The sequence below is a fragment of the Podarcis tiliguerta genome, assembly GCF_965153285.1.
Source record: "Podarcis tiliguerta genome assembly, chromosome: Z".
Classification (NCBI taxonomy): domain Eukaryota; kingdom Metazoa; phylum Chordata; class Lepidosauria; order Squamata; family Lacertidae; genus Podarcis; species Podarcis tiliguerta.
Window position 1 is genome coordinate 1,161,555 of NC_139553.1, and position 24,011 is coordinate 1,185,565.

The window sequence follows — 24,011 nt, forward strand, 5'->3', positions numbered from 1 at the left end:
AGAACCATGCAGCTCACCTTCAGCTTCTGGGAGAGAAAGTGGGATAGAAATGCAACTAATAAGTGGAGGCATTCAGTCAGTGATCCTTGGCATGGCGAAAGGGGTGACCACACAAGAGGGTCCCTGTTTCCATCTGGGAAATGGTAGAGAAACTGCTGCGGGGGGGAGTGTAGAGGTTCACAGGAACCTGACTCAAACACAGAGTTGGGACAGTGGCTCATCTAGCTCAGAAGCACAGTCACCATCATTCCTGACCCCCTTGGCCATGGGAGTTGGAATCCACCCACATCTGGAGGCACCCATAGACATGGTCAGCCTTGCAACTTTCTCTGCATGGCAGGCAAAAAAATTTTTGCCTTTCCCGTTGGGGAGAACTGACCTATTTACTGAACTTGGCTCATGCCCCTGCCATCTTTATTCGGGGTGTGTATGTGAAAAGGTCGTGTGTCTGAACAGAATAAGAGCCCTGCTTGTTCAGGCCCATGTCCCATCCAGTCCGGCATCCTGTTCTCACAGTGTCCAACCAGATGCCCTAATGGGCAACCATCAGGCAGGATCTGACCACATGAGCCCTCTCCTCTTCTGTGGTTTCCAGCAACTAATGTTCAGAAGCATCACTGCCTCTGGCAGTGGAGGTAGTACACAGCCGTCTTGGCTGTATTTTGAAAGAAGCCATTTGATGGACCATCATCAAGGCCGTTATATACTCCTCCATATAGCCACCCAGTTGGCCTTGCCAATGGGAGGTCTTGAAAGGGATCCATCCTTCCTCCACTCCTTCCTCCCTGCCAACCTACAGGCATTTGCACACACACACACACACACTCGCACAAATGTAGCCTTCGCCAGCCTGATGCCCTCCAGATGTTTTGAACTACAACTGCCAGGCTGATGAGAGTTGAAATCCAAAACATCTGGACGACACCATGTTATGGAAGGCTCTCTTAATGGGCCCGGCATCTAAGGCTGGGGCTCCCGGCATTCACAACAGTAACCAACATGAACCAGTTTCCTTTAAGTGGTTTTATTACTGGTTAGATTTTTACAAATTCTGATAGCTGAACAGACTTTTCACTTTTAAAATTCTAAAACATCAGAACAATCAATGAAGGGCTTAGGACTAATTCAAAGTAACAAAACTCTTATTAACATTTTTTTTTCATTTATTTTTTCTTCTTCTTCTTTGTGTTTGTTTGTTCTTTGCCCTGGTCATAAATACACAGAGAGGAAAAAAGGAGATGGGCGTGGGTGGGTGGGGGGCATGGGTGTGATCCAAAGGATGGGAGAACAGTATATAAGGCACATGGCAGTCTTTGAAAATTACAGAAGCTTTAGCCAACTTAAATTAATTGCTGTTTCCCTCGCCCAGTCCACAAAACTGTACATTGACACAAATGTTGTGTGGCAAGTTGCTCTTCCAAGTGACTCCTCCGTCCGCCCTGTGGCCGTCACACCAGACCGGACCGTGCTGCTGCTGTTCTCCTCCTCCTCAGAAATACCCTGCGCTGTGGCTAGCCCAGCTGTGAGAAAGTCTCTAGTAAAAATACGCTTGGAACTCAACTAAGAGTAATTTCTTTTTCAAAGGAAAAAAAGAAGAAGGGGGGGATGAAGGAAGGGAGAGAGTCATCAGAAAAGATTTGTGAGCGTTGTCTGTGAAGGGCTCCGAGATTCGTGGACCTCCAAGCCCCCGGGCACCGAGGTCAAGACCGAGGTGACCGATGGCATACTGGGGTTTGTCAAGTCCGTTAAGGTAGTGGGGGTGCTGGACGGGCTCATGGAGGTGTTGGAGATTTCGGAGGCAGGGCCCGAGGGCGTTCCGGCCTGGAGGGTCGAGTCAGACGTCTTGTCCACCCCTGTGTTCTCTTGGCGTAAGAGGTTCCGTCTGAATTTAGCACGTGCATTTTGGAACCAGACCTACAACCAGTCAACAGGAGGGTGGGGGTGAAGGGGGAGAGAGAGAGGGTGGGGGGACTATCAGTGGGTGGTTTCATTTCAAAGCCCCAATTGGTAAGCATGAAAAATATACATTTACAATGCGAAATGGATATTTTGAACAACAACGGAAGCATTTTCAAAACAAGACGAAATAAAATATTGAAATATATATTCATAGTTATTATTCCTTGCAATTTGTAATATTTCACTACCATGTGCTCTTGTTAAGCATCAATATTGTGGAACAATGTGCCCCTTCCATGGCTCTCTTTTGCTGGCTGGAAAATACATTTTTATACGGGCAGACTTTTGCCTGCTAATTCTTACCTCTGGTGGTCATTTCCACCTCTAATCTTTTCCACTGTCACGTTTTTAAATGCATCCCTAATGCTCCGCATTGTATGTATTTTTTATTTGGGGGGGGGGCGAGACCCTAATTTTTAATACCTTTTAATTGTTTTGAAGTGTCACAAGCCATCCTGAATGGTGCATGGACGCCAGGAAGGCAGGATGGATTTTTAATAAAAAATAAATAGCTCAGAAAAATGATACGTTGTATCCAACTACATTTTACCCAGAGTAGACCCACTGAATTAAATGGGCATGACTAACTTAGGTCCATTCACTTCCATCAGTCTACTCTTCAGCAGAACTTAAGACAGAGACACCCAAACACCTTGCAACTGTATGTACAATAATAAATTAACGATAATTATAATAAAAATAGTAAGATTGTACGAGTTGGAAGAAGAAAATATCTTGGCTTCCCTGTGGGGAAAACTGCACATTGTGATTCAAGAACAAAAGTGCTCACAGTTTCATGTGGCTGGCCAAAACTGCTTGTGTCCTTGTCTAAGCGCATTGATGCTCAGGAGAAAACACGTTACTGATTGGTTGGTTTTCATTACTGTGTTTAAATCCAAAGCCATGTTTCCCAGGAAACGTAAGTACCTAAGAAGAGCCTGCCGGATCAGGCCGACGGCCCATCTAGTCCAGCATTCTGTTCCCCCCGTGGCCCATCAGATGCCCATTGTGGGGAAGTCATTGCTGGCTCCGGTTGAGAAGGCAGAGTGAAGTCATCATGGATAGCCCTCTCCTCCATGAATTTCCCTAATGCTTTTCTAAAGCCATCCAGGCTAGAGGCCATGACCACTTCCTGTGGGAGCAAGTTCCATAGTACAAACAACCTCCATTGGTTTTGCCGTGACAGCTCAGCTCCACCAGGCCTCCTCTCCCCACAACTCTCCCCTGGAGGCGGCCACCCTGTCAGGCTGCCTCAGTGGGAGAGACACGAAGCAGGAGACGAGTTCCACCTGCTTTGATGGAGGCCACCAGGTACCTCCTGCCAGCTGATCAACACAAGAACAGTTTTGGCTTTCCTCTTCCCCCTTGCCCCTTCCCCCTTGTGTGTTGTATTTTTGTTTGTTTGTTTATTCGAATGCAAGCCTGCGGATAGGGAGTGTCTTGTTTTGATTTCATGTAAGCCACTCTGGGAGCCTTTTTGGCCGAAGGGCCCAGAACAAATGCTCTACGTAATAAATAATCTCTTGCCTTCGCTGACAACAATCACATATTCAAGCAGAGAGCACAAGACAAGCTCAAAAGTCTCTTAAGCCTCATGCTTCAGGCCTTTTAAAAAAATGAAATGTGGATATACCACCCTTCACCCAAAGATCTCCGGGGGGTTCACAGCATAAAAACACAAGATGAAAACAGAAAATACATAAAAAGGAGAACAAGAACAGAACAAAGCCATAACCCCTCCCTCCCACAAACCCATTTCAAAGGATATAGGATGTTGGTCGGCCAAAGGCCTGGCTGGAGAAAAACCTTTGCCCCTGGTGCCTAAGGGAGCCAGGCGGTCCTTCTTGGGAAGAGCATCCCATAAACAGGGAGCCACCACAGAAAAGGATCGTTCTTGAATTGTCCCCCTCTAGACCTCTCATGGAGGAGGCACGTGAAGAAGGGCTTCTTCAGGCGACCATCACAGGGTTCAGGGAGGTTCATATAGAGACAGGCAGTCCTTGAAATATTGAGGTCATGTGTTATTTCTATTATTATTATTATTATTATTAGATTTATGGTGCATGCAGGCTTCAAGGAAGTCATGTTTTAAAACGAGTAAGTTGCATATTTATCAGAGGGAAGGAAAAGGAAGCTGGGAAAAGACTTTCACATTTGGCTGCCCAAGGTACACAATCCTGGGGGTGTTCTGTTCATTCACAACTCTGTCTCTTCCGAGTCAGCCTTAAAGCAAGAAACAAAACAATAGGAGAGGTCTGGGTTTCTGGGTTCCTGGCCTGGATGTGGCCCACTTTGTGGAAGGAAGACAAAGAGAGATGTGCTAGTCACCCTGATTAACGACTTGTAGGGGGAATCAGGCAAAGCTTTATGGGGGTAAAACACCCCCCCACACACACACACACGTCAGGCTGATAAAGATGTGTTTATGGCAGGAACATATCCAACACCCATTTCATTTCTGAAAAATTACAATCGTTTGATTGGGAAGAATATTTAGATTCCCCCTTCATAGTCCTCCAATGGGCTCCTTCTAGCAGTCCATGTTGTTGTTGTTGTTGTTTTGTTGTTGTTGTTGTTGTTACCACATCTCTTTCCCTGATGGGACTCAAGGTAGCTTACAGATAAAAATGAAACGTGACCAGAGATTCTCCAAGGACTGGAAGAAATTTACAGAGTATATCAAAAATTTCTGTGCTGAGCAAATAACGTTCGTTGGCTTTCAAGAAGCTCTGTGAAATTACTGTGAGAAATATTGTTTAAAAAATATGATGTGATTAACAGTATTTGAGTGCAATATAATATTGGGAAATGTGAGACAAGGATAAAAAATAAACGGAAAATTATCAGACAAGCTGAGGGAAGTTCTGGAAAAAAGGGTTTAAGTTAAAAATGAGTGTATAATTTTGTAAAAATGTTTTTTTTAATGGAAAATCTAATAAAAAATATTTATTAAAAAAAAGAAACTGTTTAATGAAATTGTTAAAAAAAGTAAAAATGGTTAGAACTACATACATACATAAAATCTATTAAAACTATAGAAATAATTGCGATAAAAGCAGCACAGTACCAGCCCTTTCATTAAAGCAGTCAGTTCCCAAAAGCCTGTTAAAATGAAACAGTCTTCATTCCCTGGCGGAAGGACAGCAAGGAGGCAGCCAATCTGGCTTCTCTAGGGAAGGATTTCCAAGGTCGGGGGCAGCATCCGAGAAGGTCCTCTCCCATGTCACTCCCAAAGCATGCCTGCGAGGGTGGCAGGAGTGAGAGAAGGACCTCCCAGAAGATCTCAGAGAACAGGCCACTTCATATGAGGGAATGCAGTCTTTCATATACAGTCTTCCATGTAGCACAAAGAACTGCACTAAAGACGAGACATAGAATAAATATTATTTAGCTCAGCATTACCCTACGTGGGGCTACCTTTGAAGGTGACCAGGAAACTACAACTAATCCAGAATGAGGCAGCTGGACTGGTGACTGAGGGCAGCCACCAAGACCACATAACACTGGTCTTGAAAGACCTACACTGGCTCCCAGTACATTTCTGAGCACAATTCAAAGGGTTGGTGCTGACCTTTAAAGCCCTAAACAGCCTTGGACCAGTAGACCTGAAGGAGCGTCTCCACTCCCATCGTTCTGCCCGGACACTGAGGTCCAGCTCCGCAGTTCCCACATTGCGAGAAGTGAAGTTACAGGGAAACAGGCAGAAGGTCTTCTCTGCAGCGCTGCCCTCCCTGTGGAATGCCCTCCCATGTCAATGTCAAGGAAATAAACTTCTGTATAGGTAAGGTTTTAATGTTTGATGTTTTATTGTGCTTTTATTTGTGCTGGAAGCTGCCTAGAGCAGCGGGAGCCACGAAGTCTAATGGGCAGGGTATAAATACTAGAATTATTATTGTTGTTATTATCCCCTATGGAGGCCCAGTTCTTGTTGACCAAAATTTCAAGTGATGAACTTGTGAACCAACCCTAAGTGGTGTTGGGTCAAACTAAGCCAGAGGCTCCATTCTTGCTGGTGTCCTTCCACTGATTCCATGTAAGTTTCAGCTTTGTAAACTTACTCACTTCCTCACCCTCCCAAAACCCAGATACTTTGGCATCCTGGAAGCTTCCTGGCAGGTCAGGAAAAAGTTGGATTTCGGCTGCTCAAGGGTTGCATTAATTTTTATTACAAAGATCCCACCTTTTCCCCAGACCAGGGCTCATGGCTGCTTATGCAAATTAAAAACAACACAGGCAAAATACCAAAAGCTAAAAACTTATAATTGATAACTATCAAAAAGTGTTTAAACTCTAACAGAATTAAAACAATATAATTTTTTTTATTGAAATACAGATAATAAAAACAGCACGGCACTATTAAAAGCCATTTCCTTAAAAGGCAGTCGGTTCTGAAAGGCCTGTCAGAATAAAGCAGTCTTCAGTCTCCGGTGGAAGGACGGCAAGGAGGGAGGCATTCTGGCTTCTCTGGGGAGGCAGTTTGGACACAACTGGATGTGACGCCATTAGCAGAATTAGCATGACAAATTGCTTCGGCAACTAAGAGCAGCCACACAGCACCAGCCACAGAATCAAGAAAGAGCTGTCAGTCTGTCAGTCCTTTCCGTCTCCAGGCCCTAAGTTCCCAAGGAGTTCTGGCTCCAAGCAGCTCTTCACGCAGTAGCTCTGAGCTCACAAAAGCCCCATTCCATTCAGTGAGAACTTCTGGGCATGACTCTGACCATAATAATTGTGTTCATCAATAAAGCTGGGGTGGAAGGTTTTTTCAAGCAGACAAGAGTAGCTGGATCAGTTTTTCAAAAGTTCTGACACAATGGCATAGTGTGGGTTGCTAGCCATTGTGTCCTTGTCTAAGCCAGGTGAAACTGTGAGCACATCTGGGGGGGCGCACTCGCACTCGCAGCTCTCTGCCCCTACCTGGCTCACTCACTCTCTCTCACTGCAGTGCTGGCTGTGCAAATCCGATCCGAGCCGCCGGGTCGCCGCCCACTGTGGAGGGGAGGGTGCCAGGCGTGCGGTGCGGTGCGGAGAGAGAACAAGGGACTATCTGGGGGAGGGACAGTGCAGCGGGGGGGGGGCACAAATTACTTGCCTTGCCCCGGGTTAGGGGGCGCAAATTACTTGCCTTGCCCCGGGTGCTGACAACCCACGCTACGCCACTGCCTTGACTGCCTCCCTCCAGTCCAGTACTGAACCCTTTCCCCCCCCACCCCCCAGCACATGTATTGTATATTAAGAAAATACTGATGTTATTGAAGTAAAATGTGTTAAATGCTAGTATATTAAAAGTGATTTAGAATCACCTGCTTTAAATTTTTGCAGATTTTTAAATGCTGGTATTGAAATCTACATTGAAATCTCTCTCAACTGACAGTATTGCTATGTTACTCAGTCTTTCTTGGCTCATTGTAGATCTCTGACACGTTTTGATTAAGTTTTGAGAAACTTATTTAACAACTGGCCGTTGTAACAGTGATAGTTAAAAAGATTCTTAATGTCACAACAAAGTTAGTCAAGCTTTCACTTTTACACCCACTAAAGTAAATCTAAAGCTGTCCAGTTAGCAATTGCCCTTATACAAGACAATATGGTGCCAAAGGCAATTTAGGAAAGTTTTTAATGTTTGATGTTTTATCATGCTTTTACTGTTCTGCTGGGAGCCGCCCAGAGTGGCTGGGGAAACCACTGGTATAAATAAATTGTTGTTGTTGTTGTTGTTGTTGTTGTTGTTGTTGTTGTTGTTGTTGTTATTTCAGCAATCATAGCTGCAGCATTCAACTCTGCATACTTAGCACATGCGTGCTGAATTTGTTCAATGATAAAATCATCTTTTTCTGTATCCAACAATGACTGGATTTGCAGGAAAGCAAATCGCTGGTAAGGCATAGTCATCTGTATTGTACATTTTGTAATTTCTGCCTTATGCCAATTACCACAGCAGGGGCAAAGCTTGGGCTACAGAGATGCACCAGCAGAACCAGTCTAGTCCTTCCACACAATCCTGCCTCACCGCTGCCTTTTTTCTGCAGAAGCTGCTGTTGAGAGTGTGACAGCACAACAGTGCTCCACTGGACTCCTGCAAAACCACTTTGGGCACAGATGTATTTGAATTACCCCAGAAGTGTCCTCTCTTCTGTTTCCTCATACCTGTGAAAGCTACCCAGGCACCTGAAATAGAGGGCCTTTAACTGCCACAGCAAGAATCTATCAACCAAAACTGGCACATATCCAACAGCAAAGCACCATTAATATGCTTCTAAATGAGATCTGGTTAGCCTCAATTACAAACCCACAATGAACAAAATATTTATTCAGAGGCTGAAATGAAGCCACAGCCTGTTATCCTCAAGGAAGAAGATTCCTATTTTGATTGCTAAACCTGCTGCATATTCTACAGCTATCAGTCACAGCATTAGCAGTGGGGACAGAATGCCCAGGGCCTGGACCGTAATAAATTACTACTTCTGCAGCAATATACCCCAAAGCATTTCATCCCCAGTTGGTGGGGCAACTGTCTTAAGGCACAAAGGACGGCTGCAGGACAGAGTCCCACCTTCAAGTAACAATGCCGTTACTGAGATGTCCTACTAAACCCTGACGGTGCTTAAGCACGCTGAGGGAAATCCCATCATGTGATGAGATGCCAGGGTAAGCAGGTGAGTGGCAAAGTGGGCAGCTCACAGGCCCGTAGGCAAAAGCTCTCTTATTAGGGTGGTGGCAAAAAATGACACACATCCCTAGTGCGGTGGAGAAAAGGCGATCACTCTCATCTTTTCCTGGCCTGAAACATGGGTGTAGCCAGGGGGGCAGGCAGGGGCAGCTGCCCCCACCTAAATAAATAAAAATGCTGAGCTAAATGACGTTCTGCACCCCCCCCCAACAAAAGGCCTGCCCCCCCCCAAGAAAAATCTTGGCCCAGAAACCAAATGCCTTGGAATGTAGCAAACACTTCTACAATAGACAAAGCCTTACCCTGGTACCATAATGAAAAACTCTACGTTGTTCTGCGCCTTCAGACTTGGCAGGGGCATTCAGAGGAGCCCCGATCCAAGCATCTCTGGAGCCCTAGACAATTTGAAACACAATCTCCCCCAATGCACTTTTTGGAGGTGCCTGCAGGGGCTGAGAGGCCAACGTCTGTCTCTCCTTCCCCCGAAGCTGCTGCTGCGTCCAGCCCAGGGACTGACCTCAGCTAGAGTGCAAGGCTTGCCTGGTCCCTGCGAATAGCGAGAGTGCTTCTCCAGCTGGCCTATGGCGGGAATGCCCCTGTTTAAAGCTTCAGCTGCCAAATGTGGGGCTCACTCACAGCCGCCTCTTCTCTTGGGCTGAAAGGAGGGATGCTGGCATTTCCTTCTTCCGCAGTCGGGGACGAAAGGCAGGTCGCTCCAGGCATGGCTGAGGCTTGGAGGTGGGGATGCATTTGTTGCCCAACTTGCACCCCTACAAATTTTGCATCTCGTGGAACCACCCCAGTGTCCCCCCACCGCACACACTACACCACTGGACAGGCCTGGAATGATCTGCGGTGAAGAGCATTGGTAAAGCACTGGGAGGTCTGAAACAGGGTGCTCTGGCAGTAGGTTCCTGGTGCCAGAGCCTCCAAGGCCCTGTTTTGGCTTGCCAATGGAAAGAGCTGCTGACCCTCACCTGCTGTAGCGCCGTCCCTGCAGGTGCCCAGAATAGGATGCTGGGGGCTTGGAGCAAAGGTCAGGATCCAGCCCTGCTTAGACCTCCACTCAGAAGACCAAGGGGACCTCAGCAGATCTCCCTCCAGCCACACTGTCAGCAAAACCAGAGGAACTGTTGGATCCTGACATCCCTGGCCCAGCACCAGAGGTCTTGATGCCTGGATTCATGGCCAGCTGTGAGACACCCATGCGCCAGTTTGTCACCCCAGGACCATAGGAAGAAAAGAGGCTGCAAGCCAAGGCAGAGTGACAGGGCTGCTGGCAAAGTGCCCGGCCAGAGGCTTCCTGGGGGAGGGGCAAGGACCTGCCTGAAACAGGACCTGGCTGAGAACCAGGCAGGGGTGGAGCCACAATGTTTGTTTAAGAAGGCTGTGTCCAATATAGACAGATGTTGGAAGTGTAATGGTGAGAAAGCGCAGGCACATGACGCATTCCTTCTGGCCTGAGGTTGTTGTATTTGCCAATTTTGCATTGGCAAAACCCTTGATAATTGCAGGTGTGCACTTTTAAATTATATTCCTGTACTTATGGGGATTATCAGCAAGACAATAAGTGTGGACTTTGCAAGCCCTTATGGTTGTGAGTTATACTTTGAGCCTGGAAGGACAGGTGTCCATCTTCTATTACACAATGATCTGAGGAACTAACTGCATTAATATTGAATTTAAGATGCATGCACTTGTGGTTACTTTATCCGTAACGTGAACTGATGGTGGCTTTTGTTGTTGTTGTTTAAGTTAGTATTATCCTATTATTATTATTATTATTATTATTATTATCATTCAATTTACTCCATGTGATTGTAAAAAATCACCTAACAATTTACAAAAAGAAAAATAAAATCATCAGGAAAGTCAGCTCTATAAAATTTCCAAAAAAATAAAATAAAATCAGCAATAAACTTGAAGATTAAAACGTACATCAGCATCAGTATTATTAGTAGTATTATTATAAGTTTCTTATTTCTCTTCCTTTCTTTGTCAAATTTGCAAATGAAAGAATTAATAATAAAAACTAAGCGGTGGAGCCTCCAGCTCCGATGCAAGTCTACCAGGCTTCACCACTGACACAACAACTCCCCTAGAGCATCAGCCGCCAGCACAAAGCCTTCCTGAACTAGTAAAATGAACACCAGGTTACTTCAACAGCGCACAGAGTTTCTCACCAGGCCCTACAAAGTTTCAAAGCATATCCATGTACCTGCTCATGCGGGTATTAGGCCACAAAAACCTATTCCAAAATAATTCTGTTAAGTCTTTAAGGTGCTGTTTTTGCTGCCACAGCAAGAAAACCCCCACTAGCCTGATGAATATTTTGACCCAATGTGCAGCAGCTGTGGAAAAGGCAGATTCCATGCTAGGGGTCTTCAGGAAAGGGTCTGAAAACTAAACTGCCGATATCATAATGCCTTTATACAAACAGCTTTTGTTCAGTTCTGGTCAGCTTGCAAAGGAAACTGCAGAGTTTGAAAAGATTCAGAAAAGGTCAGCCTCAAGAAATGACACCCTATGAAGAACGGTTGCAATACATGAGGCTTTTAGTTTCGAGAAAAAGCAAAGAAGAGGGGGGAATGACGGAAGTGCATAAAATTACACACAATGCGGAGAAACCTTTTCCTACCCCTCTCATAACACCAGAAGTTGGGGACATCCAGTCCAGCTGAATGATGGAAGATTCAAGACTTTTCATGCAGTACACAGTTTAGACTGGGGAACTCCCCCCCACAGGAGAAAGGGGTGGCCGCCAGCAGTAACTACCCACAGTTACCAGCCATGATGGCTGTTTGCTGGCTCCAGTACCAGAGGGATGCAACTAGCCAGGAGGCACAGGAGGGTCCAGTGCTCTCGCACTCGCGCCCTGCCTTCATGCTGTGCATAGCTGCCTGGCTGGCCACTGTAAGTAAGGAACAGGACACTGAACTAAACTCCTCCGGCAGCCAGGCTGTTGTTCTATTTTATAATTATCTTTATATCTCACTTTTCCTTCAGGGAGCTCAAAGTGGCACACACAGTTCCTCCCTCTCCCCAATTTATCTTCACAACAACTCTATGAGGTAGGTTAGGCTGAGAGAGCAGGACTGACCCAAGGTCACCCAGTGAGTAGAGATTTGAACTTGGGTCTCACTCTCCCCAGTCCAACATTCTTACCACTGCACCACACTATGTCAATCACAGACTCATAAAATTGGAAGGGAGCGCAAGGGTCATCTAGAGCAACCCCCTGCGATGCAGGAATCTTTCTGCCCTACCTGGAGCTCGAACCCATGACCCATGAGTCTCATGTTCTACCAGTTGAGCTATCCCACAGGCATAAACAGAAGTGGCTGTACCAGATCAGACCCAAGGTCTGTCTCTCCTGCAGCCCATTTTACACAGTGTCAGGCCTCAGGATGGGTTAGATGTGAGCATGTGGTCCAGCCAGTGCCAGATTTACGTATAAGCTAAACAAGCTGTAGCTTAGGGCCCCACCCTCTTGGGGGCCCCCCAAAAAATTAAAGGGAAAAAAACCTGGATGTACATTTCCAAAATATAAGATTTTAAAAAATGGCTTTAGATACCTATTTGGTCCATAAATTACCATATAGAATATATTCAACACAAAAAGCAGCGGCAATTGTTGTTGGCAAAGGACAGCTGGACATCTAAAGGCCACATTACCTTCAGTAGCTGAGGGCCTCACCAAACCTAAATCTGGCCCTGGGTCCAGCACAAGGCAGGATGAGGGCTGGGTCAGGGTTCAGAGCAGGATAAAAGCTTCTGAGGGCCAGAGGCAGACAAAGGTCAGGATGGAAGCCAACACCCAAGTAGAGGGCGCAGGAGGCTGGAAGAATCATCTCAGAGAGGAAAGGGTTTTATAGGCCAAGGGGAACCAGGATTGGTCCAGAGGTGGGGTCACCTGACAGAATCTTTGTGCAGACTGGCATGACAAGCTAGGTGGCGCACTTGGGACCTGGAGTTCATTCCACCCGGCTTGCAGTGGAAACGAGGAGATAGCAGCTGCCGTTTTGCAATACAGTGGTGCCTCGCAAGACGAAAAGAATCCGTTCCGCGAGTCTCTTCGTCTAGCGGTTTTTTCGTCTTGCGAAGCAAGCCCATTAGCGGATTAGCGGATTAGCGCTATTAGCTGTTTAGCGGCTATTAGCGGCTATTAAAGGCTTAAGGGATTAGCGGATTAGCTGCTAAAAGGCTATTAGCAGCTTAGTGCCTTAGAAAAAGGGGGTCGGGAGCGGAAAAAAAACCCCAGGAATCGCAAGACATTTTCGTCTTGCGAAGCAAGCCCATAGGGAAATTCGTCCTGCGAAGCGCATCGAAAAACGGAAAACCCTTTCGTCTAGCGGGTTTTCCGTCTTGCGAGGCATTCGTCTTGCGGGGTACCACTGTATTCTGCAAGAGCAAATTCCATACACAAACTATTTCATTGGGTGATCCTGAGTTCTTGCATTATGGGGGAAATGGGGTGGGGGATGGAGAACCTTCTCTGTTAACTTTCCTCATATCATACGTCATTTTATAAATTTCTATCGTGATTTATTCCCACTCCTTAAACTTTTTAAAACTTCTCCCAATGCCCAGAGGTGAGAAATTCAAAGTCCTCCAGATGTTAATAATAATAATAATAATAATAATAATAATAATAATAATAATAATTTATTTATACCCCGCCCATCTGGCTGGGTTTCCCCAGTCACTCTGGGCGGCTTCCAACAGAACACTAAAATACAATAACCTATTAAACATTAAAAGCTTCCCTAAACAGGGCTGCCTTCAGATGTCTTCTAAAAGTCAGGTAGTTGTTCTTCTCTTTGACATCTGGTAGGAGGGCATTCCACAGGGCGGGTGCCACTACCAAGAAGGCCCTCTGCCTGGTTCCCTGTAGCTTTGCTTCTCACAATGAGGGAACCGCCAGAAGGCCCTCGGCGCTGGACCTCAGTGTCAAGGCAGAACGATGGAGGTGGAGATGCTCCTTCAGGTATACAGGACCAAGGCCGTTTAGGGCTTTCAAGGTCAGCACCAGCACTTTGAATTGTGCTCGGAAATGTACAGGGAGCCAGTGTAGGTCTTTCAAGGCTGGTGTTATGTGGTCTCGGCGGCCGCTCCCAGTCACCAGTCTAGCTGCCGCATTTTGGATTAGTTGTTGGCCTACATCTCCATGGAAGTCAAGGTTCACAAACATCTGGAGGGCTACAAGTTAGCTACCCCTATTCATCCTCATTTGCAATATTCCCAGTATTGAGACATCTATTTGGAGAGCCTGACCATCCAGTAAAGGATTTCGCAATCCTAAATAATTTTTGAGTCATCCACAGACTTGGCCACCCCGACTCCAGATTGATTGGTTGGTTATTTAATTGTTTGTTTGTTTGTTTGTTTGTTTGTTTGTTTGTTTGTTTGTTAAGCATGCCACCCTTCATCCATATATCTCAGGGTAGATTTCACAACATAAAAATACAAGATTTAAATACAATATTTAAAAAAAAGTCAAGAAAAAATCAAAAACAGTAACCCCCCACATACCTCTTTCCACAAACCCATTTAAAAGTAGGGTATTAATCAGCCAAAGACCTTGTTGAAGGGGAACTTTTTGCCTGACACCTAAAGGTGTGTGATAAAGGCAGCAGCCGAATGTCCCTGGACAGAGCATTTACGAATAAGTTATATAGCCTCAGTTTCTGATCCTCATATCTCATGACTGCTAGTTTTACTTATTGTGAAGGACTTTCTCAAAAGTTTTTCTGAGGACTCACTCGCTGCCTAGGTATAAGTAGACCAGAAATACTGTATTGTTGGTGAACAGGCCAAGATTTGTCACATTTTAGAACCACAGTGCTCTGGTTTATTTTGTAATCTCTCTTGACCTTTTCCCTGTTTCCCCTGCTTCCTTTTGTGCTTAATAAAATTCACAGTTAGACTAGCAAAGTCTGTGTAAAATGCAAGCTCCGGGTGTATGGAAATCCATACATTCAATGTTCTAAGATCAGAGTGCATAAAGCCAGGTTGTTGTTTTTTCTATTCACATGGAGAAGCAGAGACGGAACGCTGGCCTTGCATTCAGAGTAAATTGCAAGACATTGGATGGAGAGGCAAGGCTCACAGATCCAGAATCCCTACATCTAATTTTTAATTGGACATCCCTAGATGTCCCCCTAAAGAGGGTGGTGGTGGTGACAGGAATGCATTGCAGAGCTGTTATGCAGCAGTGAGACCAGAAAAGGAGATGGAGAGGCTCTCTTGAGCACACACAACCCCTTTTCTACACTACGAATGCCCGAATATTTGTGAGAATTATACTCCCCTTCCCTCTGCAGAGAAGGAGTGCAGAAGAAGAGACAACAGCTGCAAGTGTCCCTTAGAAATCTTGAACATTTAACAGTGACGGACATCACCTCTGGCAAGGAGCAGCAGCACAGAATGGGCAGGACAGTCAGGGGGCCTGGAGACAGTTGCACATGGCAGTTCATGGCAGACTCAGGACCACTCACACCTTAAAGCTTTATGCAGTGCCAAAGTGCCGTCCCATATCCCAATTCCTGACAAATATTAATCCGGGCTGCTAGTTCCACAGCTTTTTGATTTATGGGGTGTTCTGCAGAAACAGGGCTCCTCCAGACTTTTGCTTGCACAAAGTTCACATGGTGGTTAGATCGGGGGGGGGCCAGGCTCTACTGAGTGCTCATTCTGTTTTGTTTATGAGGCAATTATGGGACAATGAGCTTCTGCCTGATTTGCTGGCAGGATTTTTTTAACATGCTTTATCTTTAGTCATTCTTTCATTCCACTTTTTTCAATGCACTCCCCCATCAAAAAGTCCATGAATAATTATTATTTTGTTAGCGGTGAGTTTGCTTCACTGGGATAAACACTTAAAATCCACAGACCTAAAATCTCCAGTTTGCATTTGCTACTCTCCTCCAAATACTGAAAGCCTGAAGGCCCCCCTGGGTGGGTCCAGATTGAATGGGGGAAATGATACACGACAGCATTATGATGAGGGTGTCATTGTTCACATGATGTGCAAACATGAATGGCTACAGAAGCTGCACCTAACCCACCACACACTGGTGGGCAGAAGCAACTCCTAAAGGGGCATTGGCTTGCATTTTAAAAAAGCAACAACGAAAAACAACATTTATTTACATATCTATGAAGTATATGGTGCTATTCATAAGACATATCAGAACAGATTACAACAATTATATGTAAAACCATGCAATAAAAACCTAATAGCGTTTTTAAAATCCAAAATCAGCTAACTATTATGCAAATATATATTCTTCATTACATGCATAAGCCCAACAGAATGTTAAAGTTTTCTGCAGGCATTTAAAAGGTTGGAGCAGAAGACACCTGCCACATCTCTGTCGGCAGAGCGATTCCACAGGATTGGGCCAGCGATTCTAATGGCTCGGTTTCTTGTTGTCAAAGGAGCCTCACCAACTCAGGGGATTATGAATTGAGACCAACATATCATTATTTCAGAAAAACTCCCCATACAATTCTGGAGTCACAAACTATCAGAGGCTTAAACCCTTAATACTGTCCAGGGGTGGGGGAGATACAGAACAACTTTTGGCCCCCTGAAATCTGCTTTCCGTTCACAAAGCAATATGCATCTTCATTGGGAAATATATGAAACAGGGGACACCACAGAATTGTCCGAAACAGAAATCCTTGAAGAGAAAATAATTGCCTTGGTGGTGTAATTGGTTTATTATTTCATATGTGTATCCTGTCTTTCTTTCTAGACAAGAAGCAAGGAAGCAAAACAGGAGAGAATGAAGGAATAAGCCACAGCACCCACTATCCTGAAATTGTAAACACATTCTGCCCCATCTGACTACACATTTGCCATGCAACCCTTGCGAACTCTGGCCGGTGTCCAAATAATATACAATTCGGCATCCAAAGAATATCCACTGAGAAGGCCTCCCTGCTCCGCTTAGGAACACCACAGAGACATATGCCCATCACTGTCCAAAGAACATTTCAGGTAAAGGCAAGGCTGAAAGCTCAGGTCCAGGAAGTCATCCCCAGGTGATGGTCTGAAGCTACCTAAAACCATCACCTTGCTAAAGCTGAGAAGGTCCAGAGGTGGTCAGTGCCTGGGTTGGGTGGTCACCTGGAAGCCACACCTGTACACTGCCTTGGGTTCCATGACGGAATAAAGTAGGATAGAGAAGAAGCTAATAAGAAAGTGAATAAATAACATCTTGAAATAAACTTTTTTTGGGGGGGGAGATTTAGTATATTTTGTTTTGCAGTATGATTTGCATTTAAATTCTTACTTCTTTGCTGCACTTATCTGCTGAGCAATAACAGGACATTCTTATGACGCTTGAAATCAAAGGCTCTGTTGTTTGCGGGGACAATTTGTTTATTTACATTAATTTTCTCAATGAACTACATAAAGACATTTGGTGAAATGTTTGCCCCAAATCTTGTAATTTTTGGGCTTAACTTTGTTGCCTGGTGCTGCTCCTGGCCTTAACAGCAGCATGACACACAAGGGTGTCTCCCTTAGAGCAGGGATGTCCAACCAGTAGATTGCAATCTACCAGTAGATCCCCAGCTGATCCTGGTAGATCGTGGGATCCTTATCCTGTAGCAAAAGTTATGGGGGGAAAGCTCAACAACTCTGGGCAATCCACCCACCCCACGCACGCTCCTCCTCCCTCCAATGGGTAGATCACTGCCAGTTTTTTAATACTGGGAGTAGATCACAGTCTCTTGGGAGCTGGACGTGCCTGCCTTAGAGGACAGTTCTGCTGCCCCTGTGGACCATGCTTCATGGGTGGGGTGGGCCGGCCCTGTCTGGTGGTCCAGTGAGAGAACAGGATGCTGGACTAGACAGACCTTCTGTTGACCCAGCAGGAGTTCTTCTTATGTTCCTTTGAGAGAGGAAGCGAAGAATAACCTTACAGTCCAAATACGCTTCCCCTTTAATTGCCTCCCCCCTCTAAACTAAAGAGTTTCCCAAAGGTGGAGGACTCTCTTTCACTGGAGATTTTAAAGCAGAGATTGGATGGCTACCCTGTGAGGGATTATTTCTCTGTGATTCCTGCGTGTTGGGGTTAAATGTCGCTTGGGGATTCCTTCCCACTTGACAATTCTGTGATTCGGTGCTGAGCCTCTCCAAGCAAGGAAGCCGTTCCAATTGCTGATCCTTCCGGTTACCCTTTCCTCCTTCATTTCCAGCTCTATACAGTGGTACCTCAGGATGCGAACAGGATCCATTCTGGAGCCCCGTTCGCATCCTGAAGCAAACCCAACCCACGACTGTGCATCTGCACGTGCGTGGGTCGCGATTCACCGCTTCTGCATGATGCCATTTTGACCTCTGCGCATACACGAGCGGCGAAACCTGGAAGTAACACGTTCCGTTAGTTCTGGGTCACCGCAGCGCGCAATCCGAAAGCTCTCAACCTGAAGCTACTTCAGCCTGAGGGATGACTGTGCTGCCATGTCCTTTTTGCTAAAGGTGAACCTGAGTGCACAATGGGCTTGCTATCAAGGGCTTTTGGCCATGGTGCCTCTGCTCTGCCTCCGCAGCCGGAAGCAGCCGTGCTTCTGAATTCCAGCTGCTGGAAACTGGCACAGGAGAGGGAGAGTGACCTTGCTCTCAGGTCCTCCTTTTGATTTCCCAGAGGTACCTCTTTGCTCACTGTGAGAACACGATGTAGGACTAGATAGGGCTCTGCCCAGATGCAGCCGGCTCTCCTTAAGATATTGCAAGGACATCTGATTACCGGCGCCTTTATTGCCTTGTTTGTCAGGGAGACCTGCATGCCTCCAAAATGGACCAATCAGAGCCCAGCCCCCCTTAAGGGCCGAAGCAGCCATGGAGCCTCTAGCCGAAATGTTCCCAGGCTTTCCTGCTGAAAAACTTCAAAACAATTACGTCCTGCCTCTGATAGCCATTATCAACATGCTCCAAGACCCAATTGATTCCAAGCAAAAAGCACAAAGCAAACTCTTCATCATTTGCAAACCTGCCAGATGTGAATATTTTCAAAGATTTGTACGTTCTTATTTAAAATAACCACAGAGCCCTTTCACCTCAAGGCTGGCTGCTGTATTACCTGGGTCTCTCTCATAGTCTGGAAAGGCTGAAGGCTGCCAGTCTCCCCACAGAAGACTCTCTCAACCCCGATCAACCTTGTAGCCCTGAGCTGCTGCCTTGAACACAGGAGGCCGCAGGTTAGATCCCTGTCATCTGCAAATGCCCTTTGGTTTGCTGTCCAGCATGGACCCGGGGGAGGGGGCGCTTCCAAGGCTATCAATGAGAGGTTTGCACCATCAAGACCCAAAAATTGTTGCCTCCCATTATTACCCTTCAACAACAACCCCTGCCTCCATTAAGTAAACAAAGAATTCCATGCCTAGTGTTAGATACCTCGCCGTTGCCACTTTTCTTGAGAGCCAGTGGTTATAGTGCTGGACTAGGACCTAGGAGGGACACGGGTGGTGCTGTGGGTTAAACCACAAAGCCTAGGACTGCCAATCAGAAGGTCGGCGGTTCAAATCCCCACAATGGGGAGAGCTCCCGTTGCTCAGTCCCTGCTCCTGCCAACCTAGCAGTTCGAAAGCACATCAAAGTGCAAGTAGATAAATAGGTACCGCTCCAGCGGGAAGGTAAACGGCGTTTCCGTGCACTGCTCTGTTTCACCAGAAGCGGCTTAGTCATATTGGCACATGACCCGGAAGCTGTACGCCGGCTCCCTCGGCCAGTAAAGTGAGATGAGCGCCGCAACCCCAGAGTTGGTCACGACTGGACCTAATGGTCAGGGGTCCCTTCACCTTTACCTAGGACCTGGGAGCTCAGGGTTCAAATCCCCCCCCCAACTCAGCCATGAAGCTCACTTTGGGTGACCTTGGGCCAGTTACTGTCCCTCACCCTAACCTGCCACACAGTTGTTTTGGTGATTACATGAAAAAGGGGAGGAGAACCATTGTAAGACAATGTGAGCTTTGCGGGGGGAGGTGGGATGAAAATGCAATTTAAAAATAAAATAAAGCTTGGGTCCTTCACATGTTTTGCGGCTTCTCGGGGAACTGCTTGTTGCCTTTTAGTTAATTGTTTCATCATGGTCTGACTGTCGTTAGGCTCCAGTGTGTCAGTCCCCTTGAGCACTTCTGCAGGAAGTGGAAAGGCAGTAGAGAAACCGCTTTAATGCAATCATTAGATGCTTCTTGCTGGAATGGGGTCTTCACAGGGGCCGTGGCTCAGCAGCAGAGGATCTGCTTTGCATTCAGAAGGCACCAGGTTGATTCCCTGGTACCTCCAAACAGAAAGCATCTAAGCAGCAGGAGGGTATAGTGGAGGCAGCTGCTGCCAGTCAGAGCCAAGATGAACTAGGAGTCTCAATCAGTCTAAGTCAGTTTCATGTCTCCCACGCAGCATGAAAGTGGCAATTGTTGTTGTTTTTAATGCTAAGATTTGTAGAACGAATTTCAGAACACTTTGATCCATTTGTCTGGTTCATCCAGATGACCTGTTTATTGAGCTTTCATCCTGGTTGGCTTGAACAAAATTTCTGTGGAAGTCGGACTATGCCTGGTCTTTGTTGAGCATCTTTTCAATTTTTTAGTGAAGTGGTTATAAAACAATGCATATTCACCCTGACTGGTTTGCACAAGGGTTTATGAGTCTTCCCATTAAACCACTGCCCTAAACCATGACTGAGTTTCCTTTACGTACAAAACAAAACATAATTCTATGCCAAGGCAATTCAAGTTCTGAATACTGTGCAGTGTATACATTAATAGACAACTGTAAATATACTTTCTGTACCCAGCGCTACAGAATTGATTGCAACACACACACCCCTGGTCCCCTAAAATGTCAGTGTAAATGAATTCAAGTGTGTGGATTTGTTATGTTTGAATCTTTTTTTCTCTCTACGTATCAGGATCTTCCAGGCACTTTGCGCCACCATCTGCCAGAAGTTCCCTTCCAAATCCCACACAGGACAATCTGGTCACACTCTCCACACCAAAGAATAAATGGACACACATCTGACACCAGAGAGGGTAATACCCAGAAACCAGCAGAACGTGTCAACCACACAGGATCTTTATGAAGTCATTTCTGAGCAAAGGAACTTGCAACAGAAACTCCCAGTGGAAAACTCACCAGAGAGTACAGGATTTAATCCTACTACAGGAGGGGAGTCAATCGACCAATATTTGCATTATCGTCAGTGCCACTTCATGAATGGCCACGGTAACTATTTTACATATGTTTTCAGTTTAACCCAGTTATCGGTTTCTTGCATTTCATTTCCCCCTCACCTCACAGCTAATGTAACATCCCTATGAGTATATGCCTCTAACAAGTGAAAATGGCACTGCATGCATCTGAGGAGCAGGCCACTAGCCCACGAAAGCCCATGTCGTAGTAATAATAATGCCCCTTCTAAGTGCAGAAGTTATTCAATCTCTCTCTCTCTCACACACACACACAGCACTTTGCTTAGCATCTAACCTGATGAAGAATTTTCTTGGACTCAGAACCTTGCTCGCCATATTGTGGGCATTCTGGTTGGTCCCTGTTGAAAGGACTTCACCACTTTTATTTGCTTGCTTTAACCCTTGCTAATATATGCAGCCCACCTCTCTTTCCACACAGTTAGTTGGGTGGATTTCTCTCTCTCTCACTTGGCATGCAAGCATTGGCAAATGCAGACCCCTGCTGTGGAATAAATAATGGTGCTCCGTCATGTCCCTGCTCCACAGTGCTACTGGCCTGGCCTGGCTGAAGCCAATCCAGTTTTTATCCCACTGGGCAAAATGCTGCCCTTTCCTGTCTTTCTTTTTTAATTTTATTTTTTAATTAATAATGCACACACAACACTACAAATACAACCATTCAAATATCGACAATACAAATGCACTGCACAAATACAAACATAAATATTACACCTACGTGACTTCCCTCCACCCGGCTTTGTCATTTCTTATATCCTTATTTATATTGCAATTTGTAACTCTCATCTTTATTGTTGTTATTTAACTATTAATTTGTTATCTGTATCAACTTTACAAGCTTAATCTAAACATATCAGCATGTTATCTGTATCCTGCCTTTCTCACTTCCATGGTCGCACCCTCAGGAGAGAGAATTCTGCAGCTGCTTCTAAAAACACAGAAGTCTGTGGACCAGGAGGTCCCTGACCTCCGCCAGTGGGTCTACTGGGCTCACTCATGAAACAAAGGCACTCTGCACATGTTCAGGAACTTGGCTGCCTCTACTTCTTTATACACACCCAGGCTGGTGCAGAAAACTGGCTGGGGGGCACAGAAATACTGGAGTCCAAAACACTGATATACCAGTATTCCCAACACAGACTGGCAGCAGCTGCTCTCCAGGAAGGATTACAGGAAGCAGTAAATCAACAGAAGCAGGAATTCCTTTTTAACTTGCACACCTCAAATTATAGAAAACAAATAAAACACATCACCCCCCCCAAAAAAAAATATGTGAGGTGGTCACATATTTTTGCATATTAGCCAAAAGGAAACTTCCAGCAGGACTTAATTATTTTGTGGTGATGGGTCACTTGAACTCAACACCCCAGAACCTGCTTCCCATACCTGGCAACATCAACACTATGGAAGACAGGGAGGCAACATAGATGGCAGAGTCCCCAGTGCAGGCTGTGTATACAACTGGGCTTGCACACTGCTTGGAGATTTACTTATTTACTTTCGAGCATGCAGTTTTATAAATTTTCTAAATGAATAAATAAAACTAAGATGATGCAACCTTAACCACCATGTCCCTTGGGAAAGGGCTTGCAGACTGAACTGTTTCCAGCACACCCAGCAGAGCTTTCCAGCACACAATGACAGCCATCATCACAGACGGTAGAGAAAAGGAGAGGGAGAATTCTGGAGGGCAAAGGTTAAGACCAGCCTCTCTGGCAGGTGCCCGTCAAGGTGGTGTCAAAAGCCAGGACATAGCTAATGTTTGCATTATTGATTTTACCTTTATTTTTAATGGTACTTTATGTATATTCGTTTTTAATTGGTTCGTGGGGAGTCAGTCACATTTTACATACATTTGGACTTGTACACTGCTTGGAGATATTTAGGGTTTTTCCAGTTTGTAATTTTTCTAAATATAATGCAGCCTAAGCACCACGATCCCTTTGCAAAAGGGCCTCATGTGATGGCGAATTAGGCCTAGGGGGCAGGAGGCAGTTAGGCTGCCCCAATGCCAGAGCCGGCTTCAGTGCAGAGATGGGATCATCCAGTAGGCAAACTGGTGGGAATAGGGCAGAGAGAGTATCCAAACCCAAGAGACAGGATTTCCTGTTCCACACAGGTGACTTTCCTTGCTCTCCCCCCCCCCCCCCCCGCACCAAAGCCAGATGCACACATACAAGTTGGGTCCAAATCTGCTCGTCACATCTCATACAAAACTGACTTGTGGAACTCATCGCCACAGGATAACCACCAACATGAATGGCTTTTAAAATAGTTACCTAAATTCCTGGAGGCTGAGCCTCTGAATAGCTAGTTGGTAGAAGATTAGAACAGTCCCATCGGCAAAGTATCCATAATTTTCAGATGCACGCTTGCCTTTCTTTGTACCATCCCTGTTTGACAACTTGGGGAGGGTTCGGTAAATGATGGAAACTGAATTCCGCCCATTGTAGAGCTGTATATGGTATTGCAATGCTCTTACATTTTTTCAGCTCAACCTCCCCTTGAGTCGTGCCTTTCCATGTCTAAATTCCCCTTACTTATTAACTGATCTCCTTAGCACAAGCAGATTCCTAAATTCATCTACTCTTGTGGATGGTTGCCATTAAAACATAGCCTGCACATCTGCCGCAGTGAATTCTGTTCACTTTTCTGCCTGCAGGGGGGATGCAGCTCAGCGGCAGAAGAGCTCAGCTGTGCCCGCAGAAGCTCCCAGGTTCATCGCCTGGCAAGGAGAGACTGTGTGGTACCCTGAGCTCATTACATCAGCAGGCCTCACTTGGTGCAAGGCAGCTTCCAGGGGTGCCCACCTGAATAAAATATTGAGGAGGCAGGTAAGCCCTGTCCCCAGACAATCAACCACACGGCACAACACACACACACACCCCATTTGAATGGCAATGCCCATCAACTGTGTCGGGGGCCTTATGTATTTTATGGGGGGCAGGGTGGCAAAGGGATCTCCACCCCGAGAGTTTGGGTCCTACGGCAGTTTCCTGTGTTCCTCCAGGCATCTTGTGCTTGCTCAGGATGACAAGCCAGTTAATTAATTTTAGACTTCGGAATTAGTGGTCTTCCTAGTCCTCCTTTTCCGATGCATAGGACTTCACTTGCTTCGAAACGCAGTGAGCCAGCCTTGCTGCATTTACACCCTCTGCTCATT

The 24,011-nt window shown here is 45.8% G+C and overlaps 1 protein-coding gene across 3 annotated transcripts in view; it reads right to left on the reverse strand.

Annotated features, from left to right (window-relative positions):
• Positions 1-1,008: 1,008 nt before the first annotated feature.
• Positions 1,009-24,011, reverse strand: part of LHX2 (LIM homeobox 2) — a 54,413-nt gene continuing 31,410 nt past the window's right edge. For all 3 annotated transcript variants that reach the window (XM_083423127.1, XM_083423126.1, XM_083423125.1), the window contains exon 5: positions 1,009-1,914. In XM_083423127.1, coding sequence (XP_083279253.1) covers positions 1,627-1,914 — 288 coding nt within the window. In that variant the 3' untranslated portion in view covers positions 1,009-1,626. The remainder of the gene's footprint in view (positions 1,915-24,011) is intronic.